Source organism: Protopterus annectens, chromosome 7.part1, assembly GCF_019279795.1.
Source record: "Protopterus annectens isolate FY-2018-M chromosome 7.part1, PAN1.0, whole genome shotgun sequence".
NCBI lineage: Eukaryota > Metazoa > Chordata > Ceratodontiformes > Protopteridae > Protopterus > Protopterus annectens.
The window spans coordinates 191,272,361-191,292,315 of NC_056740.1; the positions used below are offsets into that span (position 1 = coordinate 191,272,361).

General features: G+C 43.2%; 1 protein-coding gene across 1 annotated transcript in view; it reads right to left on the reverse strand.

Moving 5' to 3' along the window:
• IRAK2 (interleukin 1 receptor associated kinase 2) overlaps window positions 1-19,955 on the reverse strand; it is an 862,709-nt gene that overhangs the window by 105,570 nt on the left and 737,184 nt on the right. The window contains exon 11 of the mRNA XM_044078636.1: window positions 18,010-18,207. Coding sequence (XP_043934571.1) covers window positions 18,010-18,207 — 198 coding nt within the window. The remainder of the gene's footprint in view (window positions 1-18,009; window positions 18,208-19,955) is intronic.

Consider the following 19,955-nt stretch of genomic DNA (forward strand, 5'->3'; position numbering starts at 1 on the left):
GCTGACATGGCATCCAGGAACTGGTGCAGTACCCTGGAGGCTGATGCCTGTGATATCCTCATCAAATCACCAGTTGGTCTCTGGAAGGTACCTGTTGCTAGTATTCTTAGGCCAACACATACCTTGGTTTCCACTGGGATGGGTTCCCCTCTGTTGGTTCTGTGTGTGAGGCGTGGCCTGCACAGCTCCACTATTTGCTGCAGGAGGTCTCTGTCCACTCTATAGCGCTCTACTATCTCCAGCTCATGTAACCCATGGTAGGTGACCCTGGGCCTGTACACTCTTCTCCGTCTCCTCACTGTGGGTTGTCTGGCACCATCTGCATTGTCACCACCCTCAGCAAGTCGCCTATGTCTCATTATGACAGCTATGGCAGCCCCTAACATTTCTGCTCTGAGTTCAGCTTTTTCAGTTTTCACTTCTGATAACTTAACTCCTGTCTTGCAGTGTCTCTTGAGAGAAACATCCTGCACTGCTGTTTGCAGAGTTTTAAGTGCTGGGCTGGGCTACTATTCTGCCTGTGTAATTGCCTGCATCTAATTGTTTTCACCTGCTAGCTCCAGCAGTATTCCCTGCTAGCTTCGTACTAAATCTGTTGCTTCCTTTTTCCTTTCTGTTTCCTCAGGGAGGAGCCGTGTGCAAACCAGCAGAAACACGCTCACAGTGGCTTACACGCGCGCACACATGCTTACACGGTTCAGAATCTGCTTATTCGGATTAAAACGCGTGCACACCCGCGCAAACAGTGTTAAACATTTCCCAACACGCTCCCACATGCTCAGTCTGCCTTACACGCGTGCACACTGCCTTACTCGCGCTTCATGGCGTGCACATGTGTGCATACACATTCAGCAAGAAACTTTGGTGTAGGCAACAGTGTACACCTTCCATTTCTTGACTTTCTCATGCTTAGTTAGTGGCACACCTCATTCCATGATATGTGTCTGACATCTGTCATGTAACTCTGACCTCCAATGAACTGCATTTCTTTCTACCATTCTCCCCTGTGATGTCACCTATCTCCTACTCTGTTCCTCCCCCTTCTGTAAGTCTTACACTACTCAGACTGTGCTCATTTGCTATGTGACAGTGGAATTCAGTATCCTTACACTCATTTGCATCAGATTGCCTACTAATGCTTAGTTACATGTCTTAGACTCAGCTTCCCCCCTTAGCAACCACTACACGGTGGCCATGTTGGTTTTGGTTTGCTGGTCCCTGCATTGACATTCCATGTATTGCATAAAACCTACATTTGTAGGTTTAAAACCTTCGTTTTTATGTTCTATACAGCGCAGCGCGTTTGCGCGGGGCTGCGCTGGGTTTAAACATCAGCAATCGCCAAAAAAAAAAATTATATTTTTAATATATTTGCATCAGGTTACTTTGCCAATGGCCACATATTTGGCCACTGGCATGCTGCCTGACACATATGCACCCTTTATTTGGAGCTGACATGGCTCCATTGCAGTTTCTGCAGAAACGTACTCAGTTGTCAACTGAGTACATTTCTGCAGCTAAAACGGCTCTTACACGGGCTGTTCTGGGCTTCCTGGATCGCTAATCATCCTCATTTGCATGCTATTCGGCTGCAAGTGAGGTGATTAGCTTATCCACGCCCACTCCGTGTAAGAGCCGTTTTAGCTTGTCTCTTACACGGACTTTGGGCTGTTCCTGGATCGCGAAGGCTGCATGGAGTCTTACACTACTCATAGACTCCGTGCAAGCCTTCGTGAATCCGGCCCTGAGTCATTGGATCTGCTTCCCATATGATAAACAATTAATAATTATTAACTTCTTTGAACATTAAACATTAAACAGCTAAACACTAACAAGGATAGAAAAAGGTTCCCCAACAGGAGTATTTAGTTGAATACTCTGTTTCAAATGGACCAATTGACTAATGGCACTCACACATGCAGTCTTGCGCATTGATCTGGCAAGATAAGAGAGAACTGAATATAGCACTAGCCAATGACCCACTATACCACCAACGTGACATTAGCCAGCAAGGGCATCTGCCAACTGGGGGATGGTGAGAGTATTCAAACCAGCCATGGACTGCTACATGCCAGGAAGTTCCAAGACTCAATAAGTTCACTGTCTAGGGGAAGGTGGTACTTTTCTTCACTACAAAACACTTTTCACTTAGCAGAACATCTATGCCCAGTGGAAGATCTTCTGGTATCATTCAGAAACTCTGAGGCACTATATGGGAGGAAGGGGTCAGTGAAATGCAACAGATATGTACTCAAAATTTTGGTTAATCTGTGAGGGACTCCTCCTCAATGGGTTGATTACTGAGATTTCCTCTCTGGCAGTCTTCAGTTTGGTTATTTTCTTCCTTTTCAGTTACTGTGCTCAGTGGCATATGCATTTCCTGTGACAGCATGCACTGATGTCATCTGCCAGATAAGGACATCATGCCTTACCCCTACACTCACTTGTTGCCAGTTCATCCATCCAATGAATGTGCAAAGACAGCAATGTAAAGCATCCAAAACATAAGCAGTGCCTGACTGCCGCAATGAAGTCAACCTCTAAGATGGGCTCAGCGAGAACCTTGCCTGCTTTATGGATACTCCATAGTCTTCCTCCAAAACCAAGGAAGTACCCAAGCCAAGGATACTATCAACTACTCCCTTGATGAGCCAGCAGGAGCCCATTGTACAAATAAGTTAATACATGGACTGTAACAAAAAATAGTATTGTGGTAGACACTTTGTGTTCATAGGAGACACCAAATGGCAGCATTTTGCACTGAAAATGGTGTCCATCCAGAGATAAACAAAATCATTCTATCTGCAATCCCCAGCTAATGATGTGCCAGAAGATGTCTATCAGTTCGCCAGGTATCTTGTAACAGCAAAGGTATGAGATCTGAAAGCCATTATCTACAACCTGTATAATGAAGTTGGACAGGTCCAGGAAGGGACAGAAATCTCCCATAAATTTGGAACCAAGAATATGTGGAAATACCCCCCCACCCCCACCCCGTCCCTTCCATGGATGGAGGTAGATGTAGGGAAGTCAAGTCGTCCATACTCACTTCAGAGATAATAGCTTCTGGATCCCCTGGGTCCCCATTCAAAAAAACACATGGAGAGGAGAAACATTCACCAGGATGGGTATGCACATGCTTAGATGAAGCAAGGAGGTTTCAGCATGAAGCATGTCAGAGAAAGCAAATGAACACCCATCTTTGCAGATGCCACTGCCAAATCTGGCAGTGCAGGAACAGAAGAGGCCTGCATGGGGAATGCTAATGGCATAAGTCCATGCTCCTTATGTGTTCATCACTGTGCCCACAAGGACAAGTAGCTCTATTTGTGAAACAATTGCCTGATGCTGACAGCCTGCCTTGTAAGTCACAGCTCATGAGACCATGTGGAATCTCTCCTCTCTGGGAAGCTAAACTTTGCTGAACACAGAAGGAGACCTGGGAAAAAGGGCCCTTGGTTCAAATTGCAACTGTACAACACTTGCCAGGGGAATCAAGAGGACTATTCCAACAGATCAGTCAGAAATAAGTATCAGATACTCAACCAGAGGCTGACAGATAACTACGTATGGGGCATAATCTTCCAAAGCTAATGCTGTGATTGCACTTCCCACAGGCTCCTCATTATCCAACTAATTAGGAAATGACAGCAAACCTGATCACATGCTAGTTGAGTGGGAACTGATAACGTGGGGCCCATCTGGAAAGGACTTACCTCATGAAGGGTGTGAATAATATCCACCGTCAATATCCTTTGATTTTCACTGTACCCTGACACTGGCTTGAGATTTTGAGGGGGATCTTCCTGCTTTTCCATATAATTTCTTTTATCATAGTACTCTTATTGTGGCCTGGGACTGTGTACTGGATTCTCCTACTACTCCATATCCTTTGAAATTTCTAAGTACTCCAGCATTACCCTGGCACTGTGTGTGGGACCTACCTGCTGATCCCTGTGCTTGGCACTCTCCACTGTCTTCAAATTCTGAGATATATATTTCACATAAGGATTCCCCCTCTTACTTTCTTAGACAGTTAGTCTGAAACACTGGCAGTTAACAACTTGCTTTATTTTCAGACAACAGAAACAATGTTTTTTTTCATGATCTGGTTTCTACATGAAAACTTTGACAGCCTACAACTTTAACCAAAGAACATGAGAAAACTTCCACATTAAATGTTAGAATAGACATCTGAAATGTATGAGTGACCAAAAAAAAAAAGAGAGAATTTGCAGAAGCAGGGCTAAGCACACTCTCATTGACAGGTATTTGGCATCACTGCACAAATGTCCAGACTGCTGGACCCATAGAGAAAAAAGTTGAACTGTGGGATACAAGAGAAAAAATATCCTAACAATTTGCCTGCTGAGGACTCCTGATATCTGATCAAAAGATCTAAAATAGTTCATCGGTTCATAGGTGTGTACTAGGCAAATGGCCCTGGAGCCTTTACAAGCCTAGCCCCAAAAAATTGCTCTGGCACCAGATATTAGTTCACAATGCCTCTATCCAGTAGGGCAACTGGAGTGATTCCTGGGGTGAACTTTCTGTTACCCATCCACTCATCGAGATTTCTCTTGAAGAGGGCCAGTGAGGTGCTCTGCTTGACATGAATGGGAAGCTTATTCCAGAGTATGGGCAGTCTTTGGGAGATGAACCTGTCCTTCCAGCATGTTCTGTTGATTGTGGTAATGAGGTTGTGATCTTTGGAGCATGTGGTGCTGGGGGGATTGGGATTTCTTTAGGTGTAACATTTCAAGTAGGGCTGGGTCGGACATGGCTTTGTAAGTCAAGGAGAGATCATCTCTAAGTAGACGATAAGAGAGAGAATAGCTGACGTTTCTACCATCTGTCCATGTAGGACATGTGTTTAAGGCCTAGGATCCTTTTTGTGAGGTACTTTTGTGGCCTCTCCAGCTGTTGTAGGTGTCTGGTCAGGTACATGCCAAATGGGGCATTATATTCGAGGATTGGTCTAATGAGGGATGAGTAGAGAGGGATGATGACCTCTTTCTTTCTGGATGCGAAACCTTTGATTATAAGATGTGCCATGTAGAAGGACTTTCTGACCATAGTGGGAATGTGGTGGTCGAAGGTGAGGTGGCTGTCGACCTGGGTGCCCAGATCTCTTATAGCCCCTTCAGTGTTTAGTGGGCTCCCATCAAAGTGGTAATTCATGAGAACTGAGTTTTTTCCAAAGGGAATGATAACGCATTTTTTGCTATTAAGCTTAAGGCCATGGTTTCGACACAAGTCAATGGTCTCAGAGATGTCCTTTTGTAGGATGTCTGCATCACTTGGGTAGTTGATAATGACTCCTATCTTGCAGTCATCAGCAAACTTGGTCAGTCAGAGTCCCTCTGTGTTGGCCTGGACTTCTGAGAAACAGATGCCAAACAGGACAGGGTGCAGGACTTAGACCTGTAGGACTCCACTCATTACTGGTAGACAGTCTGACTTGGAATCCACAACTTTCACTCTGTGGGTCCTGTCTGTGAGCCAATTTGCAACCCACTTAGTGATATAAGGATTGATGCCTAATTTGGTAAGTTTACCAATGATACCAGAGTGGGGAATGGTATTAAAGGCCTTGGCCAGGTCGAGATAGGCTGTATGCACTTCCTTACCCTCATCCACAGCCTTGGTGAATGCCTCGAAGAAGTCAGCCAGGTTCAGCAGGCAGGATCTCCCCTTGACAAAGCTAAACTGTGTGGGGTCAAGAGTTTGGAGATTGCCTATATCTTTGTTAAGCAGGTCCATGATGATGCGCTCCATAGATTTGCATACCAGACTCATATGCACACTCTGCAGGCCCTGAGGTGCAGCCAGCTGTCTGCCCACTTGAGAGAAACATTCAGTGCTTGTACCTACCAGGAACATATCCTTACTAGGCAGGGCTAAGAATGCTTGAAACTACACACTCCCTGGACTAGAACAAGCCTTGGTCTTTCTTCTCTGAAAACATTTGGCAGACATGAATTCCATTTAGAGTATGATGAAAAGCATACAAGAACCTTCCTCTCCATTATGAGAACATGCTTGCTGCTCACCCTGTTCTATCCTATTTCATGCAACAGAACCACAGAAAGTACAGTTCGGTAAGAGTTTTCCCTAATGGTAGAGGTTTTGCTTGCTCACTATTGCAGTACACTTTTACTACTGGGACTTCAGACACTGTCCAATGTGCTTCCTGACTTTCAGAGTCTGTGCTCTTCCCCATTCAGGGTGGACTTTCATCTTGTAAAGAAATTACTGGATTACCCATGGCCATTTAAAAGAGAATGTATCTACTGCCCAAGCCTCTTTGTGAGGTGCTCTGGAGTACAATTTCCTTAGCTGTTTTTTGTTTGGACAGGCAAACAGGTATAGTTTCATAGGTAGGTACTAGGCTATTGACCCTAGGGTCTATATAAGCCTAGCCAAAGGTACCCTGGCTTTCTCCACCCAAGAAAATTATTTTCCTGTACTGTACCACTGTCGAGCAGAGCCACAGAAATGATCCCCAGGGTGAATTTCCTATCTCCCATCCAATCATCAAGATTTTTCTTGAAGAGTGCTAATGAGGAGCTTTGTTTGGTATAGATAGGTAGTTTGTTGCAGAGTATGGGAAGTCTCTGGGACAGGAATCTATCTCTCCAGCATGTTCTGTTTACTGTGGTGACAAGGTTTAGGTCCCTAGAGCATGTAGCTCATAGGTATTGGGATTTCTTTAAGTGGAGCATGTCTAAAAGCTCTGAGTTTGACATAGCTTTGTGTGTTAGGCAGAGATTGCCACTGAGTAGGCGATATGCGATGGAGTAAAGCTGCAGTTTTTTTAGACGGTCTGCATAGGGCATCTGTTTGAGGCTGGTAATCCTCTTTGTGGGGTATTTCTGTGGACTTTCCAGTTGTTGCAGATGTCTTGTGAGGTACATATCAAAAGGGGCATTGTACTCTATAATGGGTCTAATGAGTGACGAGTAGAGGGGAACAATAACCTATTTTTTCCTGGATGAGAAACCTTTTGTGATGAGGTGTGCCACATAGAAGGATTTCCTAATTATTGTGGCGATGTGATTATCAAAGGAGAGACTACTGTCCACCTGTGTCCCAAGGTTTCTTATCACACTTTCAGTGTTAAGTAGGCTACTGCCTATGTGGTAGTTCATGGGTACCGAGTTTTTACCAAAAGGGATGACAATGCACGTTTTGGCATTGAGCTTGAAGCCATGGCTTTGACACCAGGCATCTGTCTCAGTGAGGCCCTTTTGTAAGATGTCCACATCTTTTGGAATTTTGATTATGTCTCCTAGTTTGCAGTCATCTGTGAACTTCGTTAGCCAAAGACCTTCTCTGTTGGCCTGTACTTCAGAGAAGTAGATACCAAACAAGAGAGGACCCAGGACTGAACCCTGTGGTACTCCACTTGTCACTGGTCTGAAGTTGGATTTGGAGTCTACTACTTTCACAGAGTGGGTTCTGTCAGTGAGCCAGTAGGCAACCCATCTTGTGACATAGGGATTTATACCTAGTGTAGTGAGTTTATCTATAATTCCAGAGTGGGGGATGGTGTCGAAAGCCTTGGCGAGATCTAGATAGGCTGTGTGAACCACCTTACCCTCATCTATGGCTTTGGTGACTGCTTCAAAGAAGTCTATCAGGTTTAGGAGACATGATCTGCCTTTTACAAACTCAGACTGGGTGGGGTCCTGAGTTTGGAGATTACCAATGTCATTGTTTATAAGTTCCATGATGATATGTTCCATAGCCTTGCAGACAAGGCTCGTTAGGCTAATGGGGCGGTAGTTTCCAGGGTCTGTGGTGGCTCCCTCTTTGTGGAGTGGGATAACTGTCGCTGTGCACCATTCAGTGGGCACATAGCCTGAGGTGAGGCTATGATTGAACATGGTACTTAGGTGGGGTGTCAGTTCGTTCTGTAGTTCATGTAGAACACAGCCTGGGATGTTGTCAGGTCCTATGGATGCTGTGTTCTTGGCTTTGGATAGTGTGTTTTTTACCTGTGCAGCCGTGATTACAGGAACTTTGCATTCTTCTGGTATAGAGATGGGCCATTTAGGGGATGACAGGGGGGTAAAGTTAACACTGAACCTATCTGCCAGAATGTTGGCAATATCAGTTGGTTCTGTATACTTAGTGCCATTGTGCTGCAACTCAGAGCAGATCTGAGTGTTGCCATTGAGATTCCTGACATAGCTATAGAATGCTTTGTGGTTGTCATTAAAGTCAGTGGTGATTTTGTTTTCATAACTATTTTTGGAGGATTTTATGAGGGATCTCAGCTTCTTACTGAGGCTGACCAGCCTCTGGGACACACCACTTTAGAGTTATCAGAGGGAAGACATCCTTCTGTACCATCTACTCATCTAGTTTTGTGGCTGATTTGCTTAGCTGGTCAATAACCAAGTTCATATGTGACAAGATGTAGGCTGGTTTTAGGGTCATCTGGGATTGAAGAGTTAGCTGCCAGGCAGTCATGGCCAGCCTGCATAAGGTTTAAGACCAAGTTCCTTCATCCTTGCTTATGTAGTGTGTTACTAGTGCATTGTTTGCTTTCACTTGTAAGACCCACTTTCCAGAAGGGTTTGAAAGCTCTGAGCTCTTGGATCAAGGCCATCATGTTACATTTATGTGTTGCCTTCTTTGAGCTAAGTTCCACAAGCCTCATACCTTGAGGTCTCATGTGTAGGCTCCACACACAAAGTCCAGAGCATCTGTGGTTAGGGTCTGATTGTGTGGGTCCACTTGGTTCTGTCTGACCTGAATAATCACCATTCTAGCTCCTTTGTGATACAAGGTAGTACAGGGATCAGCTCCTCCAGGGAATGACTATGTTGGCTCCTGTTATTTCTTAGGTACAGCTAGAGCTTTCTCATGTGTACACTTGTAACAGGAGCCATTAAAATTGTGAAGGCAATGAATCTCAGTGTGTTTAAGACTTCCATGAAAAAAGTTTTCTGTTTCATGGCTTGAGAGTACTGCACCAACTCTTCCATGTTGTCCCAGACAACATAAGTTACATGAGTCTAGCAAGCTCCAAGAACATAGATTCATAGACTGTCACTAGGCTAATGGCCTGGGGGATCTTTCTAAGCCTAGCCAAGCTTTCCCTAAAGAATAATGATGTCCAGTATCCAAATAGGACATTAGGAGCCAGACATTTATAAGCTACCTCTGTCCATAAAGGACATGGGTGCTAGGTCCGGCATGGCACCCAGTGTAAATTTCCTACTCCCCATCCACTGGTCTAGGTTGCGCTTAAACTCAGCTTCACATGGATGGGAAGCCTGTTCCATAGGAGAGGCAGTTTCTTGAGACTCATATATGTCTCTCCAGCATGATTTGTTTAAATCACACATAAAATTCAGGTCCCTAGGCCTTGTATTTCTGGTACTCTTTGACTTGCAAATATGTATGAGATTCATTATTGTGGGGTTTGTGGATGCCTTGTAAGAAAGGCATGGATCACCACTCAGCAATCTATAGGAAGCTGAGTACTGGGAAAGGGTTTTAAGGCACTCTGCATAAGGCAGGTTTGTTATGCCTTGTATTCTTTTTTGTAAGGAACCTCCGAGGTTGCTCTAGTTGCTACACATACCTGGTCAGGTACATACCAAAGACAGCGCTGTACTCCATGACTGGTCTGATAAGGGCTGTGTACAGTGAGATAATGCACTCTTTAGACCTAGATGCTATGCCCTTACTTATAAGTTGTGCAACATAAAATTATTTCCTCACCACTGTGACCATGTGACCATGGCTTTGGCACCATTTGTTAGTCAGAGATAGACCTTCTTGAAGGATGCTAGTGTCTGCAGGGAAGTGAATAAAGTCAGTTGTGTACCTACCATAAATGTAGATGTTTGACTGTATTCACTGTTACAGTCATTACTCTTGGGTAAGCCAGAATTCCAAAGTCTAGGTCCGGCGTCGGTTGCTGTCGCCTCTTCCCTGACGTCAGTGCGCCAGGGGTATAAAAGATGCAGCCAACGCCATTTTCTTCAGTTTTTCTTGCCCCAGATGTCAGGTGCCTCCAAAATAGGCTAAAAATATTATGCCAATAAGTATGCATGCCGTAAATAAACATTTCCTTCATCTACAAGCAAATACACCACATAGGTTGTATAAGATAGAGAAGTATAGCTAAGTCCCAGCAAAGAGGGGGATGGAGGGTGGGTAACCTGGACTGCAACAGTGAATACACTCGAACATCTACATTTATGGTAGGTACACAACTGTACTATGTTCATCGTGTTTCACTGTTGCAGTCATTACTCTTGGGTTGAATCCTAAAGCTAAGGCTGGGTGGCTGGTCCTAAAGAGGATTAGGAGGGGCTATAAGGCCCTGCAAAACTGCAGTAGTGAAGTCTACTCTGGATTTAGAATAGAGAGGTAAATGGTAGTGCTTTGTAAAAGTGTGCACTGAACTCCATGTTGCATCCTCTAAAATGTCTTTGGTTGGTACTCCTCTGAGAAGGGCTGCTGAAGTGGCTGCTGCCCTGGTAGAATGAGGTCTAATGGCCTTGGGCACTGATTTGCCATGTTGTGAGTAGCAGAAACAAATGCAGTGGCCTATCCATTTTGAAATAATCTGTTTTGAGATAGGCTTTCCTTGAGATGCTGCAGCATATGCCACTAGAAGTTGCTCAGTTTTTCTGAAAGCTTTAGTTCTGTCCAAGTGTATGTCCAAAGAATGCAAAAGTCTCTCACCCTTATTCTGTGGGTTTGGATAAAAGGTAGGCAGATGAATAGTTTGGTTGAGGGCCACACTGGACACTACCTTAGGCATAAATGTAGGGTTCGTTCTTAGAGAAACCTTGTCTGGGTGAAAATGATGAAAGGTTCCACAGCCATGAGTGCCTGTAACTCTGAAACTCGTCTTGCAGAGGTTATTGCTAGGAGCAGAGCTGTTTTCTAAGATAAAAACTTTATATCAGCTGTATTGGCTGGCTCAAAAGGTGGCAGTGTGAGTTTTTCCAAGACATAATTGAGGTCCCATGCAGGTATTGGGGCTCTCCTTGGAGGTCTTATGTTTTTGGCCCCTCTGAGGTACTGCCTTATCAATGGATGGGAAAAAATAGGAGGTTCCGTATTGTAATGAGCTGAAATGGCTGAGGCATGAATTTTAATTGATGAAAAGGATAGGCCTTTGTCCAGCATCTCAGTTAGGTATTGTAAAATCTGAGGAATATTTGGTACAGATGTGTCAAGTCCTTGTGCCTGGTTCCAAGCACAGAATCTGTTCCATTTGCCTGCATAAGATTTTCTGGTACTGGGCCTCCTGGCCTCCAAAATAACATCCATCACTGTTTCAGAGAGAGGAGTGTTTTGAATGGTTAAATTATCCGCCATGCTGCCAGATTTAGGGTCCTGAGTTGGCTGTGCAGAATCTGATTGTTTCGCTGGGTCAGTAAGTGAGGAATAAGAAGCAGTGTCCAGGCTGGGCCTTGAGACAAGTGTTTTAGGATTGGGTACCAGTGCTGGCGTGGCCAGTCTGGGGCAATCAGGATAATTCTTGGATTCGCTTGTCTGACCTTTAGGAGTACCTTGGGGAGGAGAGGCAGAGGAGGAAAGGCATATACTGTTAGACTTTTCCAGCTGAATGATAGAGCATCCACTTTCCATGCTTGCTTGTGATAAGTCCTTGTGCAGAATTTCTGTAGTTGGCAGTTGTGATGGGAGGCAAAAAGATCTATGTCTGGGCATTCCCATTCCTTTGTTATCATGCTGAAGACTAGTGGATCCAGTTTCCATTCATGGGGATCTGTAAGGTTTCTGCTTAGTTTGTCTGCCAGAGTATTGTTCTTTCCTGGCCCAAATTGTGCTTGCAGGTGTACTTAATAAGTCAATGCTGTGTTCCATAAAGTCATGGCTTGTCTGCAGAGAGGGTAGGAATGTGTGCCCCCCTGCTTGTTTATGTACCACATGACTGTAGTATTGCCCATCCTTATCAGTAGTTGTCCTGGATGGAGTAAATCCTTGAAGGCTGTCAGGGCATTCTGAACAGCTAGCATCTCTTTTTGATTGATATGTAGATGCATTTGGCTTGTGGGCCATGTGCCCTGAATACATTTTCCTGCCATGTGTGCTCCCCAGGCATAGTCTGATGCATCTGTTGTTACTGTCTGCCTGGCCATGGGTAAAGTGAAAGGCTGTCCCTTGTTGAGGTGACAGGCATGAGCCCACCATCGAAACTCCTGTTGCAGGCAAGGAATGAGGGTAATTAATGCTTCCAGATTTTGACAATGTTGAGTCCAGACACTTTTTAGGTACCATTGAAGTTTCCTCATATGCAGTCTGGCATATGGAAATAGCAGTATGCAGGATGCCATGAAGCCCAAAGCCTGCAGAATTTTTCTTGCAGATAACTGGGTCTTTGTTGCCAACATTTCGAAGTAAGAAGTTAGTTGTCTTTGTTTGTCTGGCATGAGATAAGCCATCTGGGCAGTTGTATTTAAGCTTGCACCCAGGAATATTATCTCTTGAGAGGGTACTAGTTTTGATTTCCTTTCGTTTACTGTGTACCCTAGGCAAATTAATAATCTTTTTACGAACGCCAGATGCTTTAGTAGAGTGTCCTTGTTCTCTGCTTGTATAAGGCAGTCGTCCAAGTAGGGATAAATTTGAATTCCTCTTTGTCTGCAAAATGCAATTACTGCTGCCAGGCATTTTGTGAAGACCCTAGGCACAGTAGATAAGCCAAAGGGCAGTGCAGAGAATTGGTAGTGCATTGAGCCAGCTATGAATCTGAGGTATCTTCTGCAAGATTGTCTGATTGGTATATGCAGATATGCCTCTTTTAAGTCCAAAGTTACAAGCCAAGCCTTCTTGCCAAACATGGGCAGAAGCTGCTGCAGAGTTAACATTTTGAATTTTGGAACATCCAGAAACATGTTTAGAACAGACAGGTCCAGTATTGGTCTCCAGGTTTTGTCCTTTGTGGGGACTAAGAAAAGTCTTGAGTAAAATCCTTGTCCCTGCTCTTGCTGTGGTATTTGCTGAATGGCCCTCATGTCCATGAGGGATATAACTTGTTTTTGTGCCTCTGCCCATTGATTGTGTGGCAGGTGTGGCATACCTTTTGCCTTTGGCATGGTGTGAAAGTGGAACCTGTAGCCCTGGGACACTATATTCAATACCCATTTGTCCTGGGTGATCATGTGCCAATTTTGAGAGAAAGGTGCTAGCTTTCCCCCTAAGGGGGCTGCAAGAAGATAAGTGCTTGGTGCTGGCAGAGGCAAGTCATTGGGACTGTTTCCTGTATGGCTGTGCTTTGTCTTCTCCAGTTTTGGAGGTAGAAGCACCCCACTGTTTTGGCCTGTATGAGCCCTGTGGCTGGGATCTGCCTCTGGGACGTCTGTATCTGCCTCTTTGTGGCCTGTCCAACATTCGGAAGGACCAATTCTTTGTAGGCCAGTTCCTGCTAAATTTTGGTGGCTGCACCTGTAAGAAATCCTTTACTGTTTGCATAGATTTCACTTTGTCCTCCATTTTCTTCAAAACCTCCTCTGCTTTAACACCAAATAAAGCATCATGCTGTAATGGAGCATCTAATAATTTTGTTTTAACATGATCAGGCAGATTTTGTTCCTTTAACCAAGTGTGCTTCCTAATGACAAACCCGTAACTGCAGCCCTGCAGGAGGCCTCCACACAGTCAAAACCACATTGCAATGCATGCTTTCCAACTTGTTCAGTTGCATGCAATAAATCCCGTATTTCCTTATTTTCTGTACAATCAGAATTAGTCAACATTTTCTGTTTTAACAGTGACATTAAGTATTGCTGATATTTAATCATATGAAATTGACAATTTAAAGCCCTCGCAGCCAAAGTAGCAGAAGTGTAAACCTTTTTTCCCATCTGTCTAGTGCCCTTGAGTCCCTGTCAGAAGGGACAGGGTTTTTAGCAGTAGTGGCCTTCACCCCCATGGGACCCTGAGAAATAGTTTCTGGGTCAGCAGAAGGGTTTTTATAAAGAAATTTATGAGAATCAGGAACCCTGTAATATCTGTCTGGCTTAACAGGAGCTGGAGGTAAGGAATCTAGAGAAAGGCCGGACTCTAAGAATACATCATCTACAATGTCTAGCACAGGGGGAATAGCAAGAGGCCTGTGCTGAGGAAGTAAAAGAAAATCTCTGAGCCTTTTCTTTGATTCTGAGTAATCTTGGCTCTCCCAGTGGAAGTGTTCCCTCATGGTATGCAGGGTTTCCCCAAAAGAAAAATCCTCAGGAGGAGAGGCTGAAGGAATGTATTCTTCAGCATCAGAATCCTCATAGGGAGGAAGAGAGTATTCCTGTACAGAAGAGGAGTCAGAGGTAATGGAAACCTGATCTGAAGAGTCATAGCCTGTCTCTTGCCTAGGCCTTTTGTTAGGAGGGGGATGGAAACCCCTGATCAAGGTAATAAGGTCTTTGGCCATTTTGAGCATCTGTTTTTTAGGCATGGAAGTCTGTTCTGAAGAATGCTGTACTTGTTTCTTTGTCTTTAAAGCTGCTGTAGTCTTTGCTTTTGAAGCTGAAGTAGGCTTCACATATGACTGTGTAGGTCTGAAAACACCTTCAGAAGCCGATGCCTGCTCAGCGGCTCCAGACCCATCTGAGGGAAAGATTTCCGAGTGTCCAATAACTTGAGTATCCAGAGGCCTAGCTGGCTCCACGTGGGAGTCGTCAGCAGCCTGTGGCTCTGAGATAGCGGGTGTCAGGGGCTGCGAAAGAACCTCACAGAGAACGGGCGACTGGCTTAGCGGAAGCCTCGTCATGGGTTTTGGATCTCTGATGCCTGTCTTTCTCTTTTTCCTTGCGTTTTTTAGAAACTCCGGTCGTCGGTTGTTCCAACGGCATTATGTAATTGAATTTTCGGCCAAAGTAATGATAAGCAAAATCACAGCGATGCTTAATAGTGCGTTTGTTGAATCTAGCACAAAAACGACAGCTAGCAATGTTATGATCAGGGCCTAGGCAAGGAATACAGTAAGAGTGATAATCCTTATGAGGTATTTGCTTCCCACAAGAAATACAATTGTTAACTTTTTCTGACATCGGTCTGGAGCAAGAAAAAAGTTTCACCAATGGGGTACTTAGCTTTAATGAAGACTTCGGATCTGAAATTTGTCTGTGAAAATCTCAGGAGTCGGCCGACCGGCACTTGCGAACTGCTTTTGCTTTGGGCACCGCCCGGCAAGAAAGACTGAAGAAAATGGCGTCGGCTGCATCTTTTATACCCCTGGCACACTGACATCAGGGAAGAGGAGACAGCAACTGACGCCGGACCTAGACTATGGAATTCTAACCCAAGAGTAATGACTGCATCAGTGAAACACGATGAACATCTCCCAGTTTGCAATCATTTGCTAACTTAGTCAGCCATAAACCCTTAGCATTTGCTTCCATTTCAGAGAAATAGATGGCAAAAAAGGAGCAAGCCCAGTACTGAGCCAAGGGGGGGGGGGGGATCCACTAGTAATGGCCTCTTGGTGGAGGTGACATCACCTATTTTGACCTCCTGGGTCCTATCAGTGGGCCAGATGGCTATCCCCCAGGTGATAAAAAGGGTTTATATCTAAATTAGTGAACTTGTCTATAATCCCTAAGTGGGTTATTGTCTCAAAAGCCTTGGCCAGGTCTCGGTAAGTTGTGTGCACAGTCTTACCTTCATCCAATGCTTTGGTGACCCTCTCAAAAAGTCTACCAGATTTAATAGCCTTGACCTTCCTTTAACAAAGTTGAGCTGTGATGGGTCCAGCATTTCCAGGTTACCTATGTCCTCTCTTTTGGAGGAGAGTATGATTTGACTTTGTAATGTTAAAAGACCCAAGTTCTGGAAACACTCCATGTTGAATTACAGCACCCTCTCTACCGCCACCTGGGATAATGCATGGATGAAGCAGTGGTGCAGTTAGGGGTATATATGAATGCCCTCTGTAGCTATCTTGGATGCAGTAACTAATCCAAATGACAGGGAAGTACACTGATAGTCGCACCCCCCCCCCCCCGCCATTCATCAAATATGAGGAAGTATCTATGGTTCTTGTAAAGAGATATATGGAGGTAGGAATCTGTGAAATCTAGGGAGGTTAACCATCACATCCTGAGGAACTAGGAAGACAGCTTACAATATCTACATTTAAAATCTGGTACCTTGAAGAAGGCTTTCAGTCCTGATATATCCAAGAAGGCTTCCAAAGATTTTCCTTTCTGAGCACTAGGAAGAGCTCTGAGACCCGCTACCCTCATTCTCATCTAGCTTTGTCACTGGCTCTATGTCCTCTGCTGGTACGTTGAAAAAAAAAAAGCCTCACAGGCCAAAATACAGACATGCATTTACACAAAATAACAGTTCTGTGTATATTTGCTGTGGGGGAACAACTAAACTGGGATTCTAGAGCCGTCTGCTGAAATTCCAAAGATTGGAACTGTGATCCTTGGAATTGCAAGTGGGAATGTGGGGAATACATTCCAAGTCTAAAACTGCAGTAATTTGGAGTTTTCCTCATTCTCTAAGGCACATCAGTGTCATATTTAGAATGTAAAGGTAGTAAGGGTGTAGCAGGCTTTCATTTAAAAGGGTGTTTTTTTAAAGGTAAAACAGTGACTTTTGGACTTCAATTTTTGCTGAATTTGCAGTTTAAACTCAAAATGTTAGTATTCATGGTGTTGTTTCTCATTTCTTACCAAAACTCTCACTGACTGCAGTTGCACAGTGTGAGCACTATATTTTAAGTGTGCTATGGATGCTTTCAAAATATTACACTGACAAGAGGAGCCAACAGTGTGCTCTGAATGTTAGTGGTGCTGTGAGAAGTTTCACATTAATTCTTTGGCCTAGTGGGACCAACCTGGTCAAGAAAGTGAAAATACATGGTTGGACAGCCCAAAATAATCAGGCTGCACACCCTAAGTACAGCCATACACTATTTTAATGGAGATACTGTATGCTGTTTCAGTGGCATACATACACACACACACACACACACACACACACACACACACACACACACACACACACACACACACACACACACACACACTTTGACATGTTTGTCATGTCTGTAACTGAAGCACAAGGAATGAGTTAAAAGCTAATGGAACTGGGACTAGTATGAACAAGATGGCAACATGTACACAGTTACTGTTGGTGCACTTGGCAGTCAGTGTTGTGAGTGTGTGAATGACTTAATTTCAAGGCCTAATTGACTTCCCTGTAGAAATGGTAGCCCATACTTGCTCTTTTTGAGCAACTACTGACCATGTATGCTCCAACAACAGTGGCAGTGGATTACAAGAACATTTTCTAGTTTTGTTGTGACTGAGACTAGCTATATGCATACAATTATGTGCAACAGGTCTGGTCACTAACAGTACAGAAGTATGTTGGTGCATCTATGTGTGTGATTTTGTCTCTCTCTGCTTTTGAGGATTGCTTAGCTCTTTGGGCCGCTTAATACTAATGTTGGGAAGAGGAGGAACATCTTGTTGTGTCCTGACGGGGTGCATAATGCCTGGTGGAAGATGTTTGCAATTGAGTTGCAGTGCTGTATTAGTCTCATTACTTGGTACAGCTAATTCTGAACTGTGTGTGCAGTACTTTTAATATAATTCTGCTTATTTGTATATGGTCTGAGAAATGCATGCAGACCTGATACAAAGCAACATAGGTCAGGCACAGCCACGGTGTACTCTCTTATGAATTGTTTTTTTATGCACATTTGTCAGAGCAAAATTTCACCCCAACTGTGCATAAAAAAACAATAATGAAAAAGCTGAAAAGCATACAAGGCTTGTTTAAAATTATGTGAAGAAAATGCAGATGCACTCTATTTTATTTTTAGCAAAAGAATAAATGCTGAATAACTACATGAGACAGTTAACAATGACACCTAGATATTGTACTAAGCACATTAGTATTATCATGAGAGGATATTATTTTGTACAATGTAATCTCTGTAACTACAACATAATATTTAAAATATTGTCAACAAACTACTCATATAATGAAGGATTTTTTTACCTCAGACAGCAATGGACTTTTTTTTCTCAGACAGGTGCAAACTGCAGTGGCAAAATGCAGGGCAGTACTTGATGGCAAACAACCAGCTTTCCTATCCAGGTACTTTGAACATAATTCTTGTGCAGCAAGTTCCTCTACACTTTTTGTCATGGAGCATGCTTCTTTAGCTCTGCCGATTTCATGTAAGAATAAATCTTTCTGTCAAGAAACATAGCATTACATCAATGTAAGTTCAAGTTCAAAGAAAATGTCACTTAAACATTTATTTATTAAACATTGTTTTATTTATTAAACTTGGTAATAAGAATATCTGACTGCTTTCTAGCTTTTATTTACACTTTTGCTTTCTTTCTCCTCAGCATTTATTTACTGTCTTAATGAATCCACTTTGATAGCTGATGTACCCTTACTAGGCTAATGCCCATTTGCAAAGGAGCTACAAAGAGAAAGTCACAGATAAAGTACATTAGGAATCATTGGTCAGATGTAGAACATAGCTACGAGAACACGTGTGTGTGTGTGTGTGTGTGTGTGTGTGTGTATATATATATATATATATATATATATACACACACACACACACACACACACACACACACAAGTATTTACATATGTCATAAGAATAAGCTAATTAAATGTTGACATCCAGTCAAGAGTAAATTTTCTCAATTAAATTTCCAGAGTCCATTTGCTGCAGCAAATCAGACAGTGACATCTGATTCAAAGTGGGCAAGGTCTAAAAAGTCAATCACATCTAATGGACAGAATGGATTAAGATCTGTGATAGTAATACAATATGTATGGAAAAATTACAAGTCTGATTCATCATTATGATACAAATTAACTAAGAGATAGAGCAGGGGATGAAACAGTGAGTGACAGAAGTCATAATTATAAGCTAGGAAATTATTTTCAGTTTAGTGCAGTGTCTAAATGAACTTAACTCCCCTTATAAAAAGATACAGCACATGGGAGTCACATGATGTGAACATTTCCATATTTAATAATTATACTTATAATGTCTACACTAGTAGCATACAGTTAAAAGCAAATCACTCTGACTTTCTTCCTACAGCTGCTGCATGATCAGCTCTCTTACATATGGATCACAGTCCACTCATGCAGATTTGGAGTTTGGGAGGTCCACAAAACTGGGAAGTATATACTGAAGAACTTGTCTCTACTCTTCTTAGCTGTAGTACATATGGTAAAGGTATTCTCCGATTAGGGATGAAGTTCTCCACTTGTTTTATTTTATTTATTTATTTTTATGTAAGTTTATCAGGGCAGTAAACTGCTTACAACAGACCATGTGCAGGCGGGTCTACTACAGATGATCGAACTTTTAAAACATCGACTTTCATATGGCCAAGATCATATGATTGACATTTCAAAAGTACGAACACCTCAAAAAAAAAAAAATAAAACAAAACAAAAAAATTCCTGGACGTTTTTGCATGGGGGCAGGCTCTCTGCACCCCCGCTGCTATTTAAATATACCAATTCCGAGATCGCACTACAGTGAGGAAAAGGGAATTTTCCCATTCCTTGCTGCATGGAGATCTCCGTTCAGAATGTTCGAAGTTTTAAAACTTCGATCATATGGTCTCGGCCATATGAAAGTCGAAGTTTTAAAATTTCGATCATCTTGTAGGGGACCCATGCTGTCACAGCCCAGGTAAAGAAATTTACAAACAAGGAGTAATCACAAAAGGTACAGAGTCCAGACAACTGAAACAAAGAGGAAATATCAACATAGAAAAAAATCAAATGTGGATTAACTGTGGTAGTAAACATGTGAGGTAAGCAGCAGACGAAAGCATAGGGTGGAAGTAGAACTGATGTAGTTTAGGGAGGAGTTAGATGATGTGGCAAGTGGAAAAGCATTTGCAATCAGATTTTTGATGGTGGTGGTTTTTTTAAACACCTTATTATTAAACTATCAC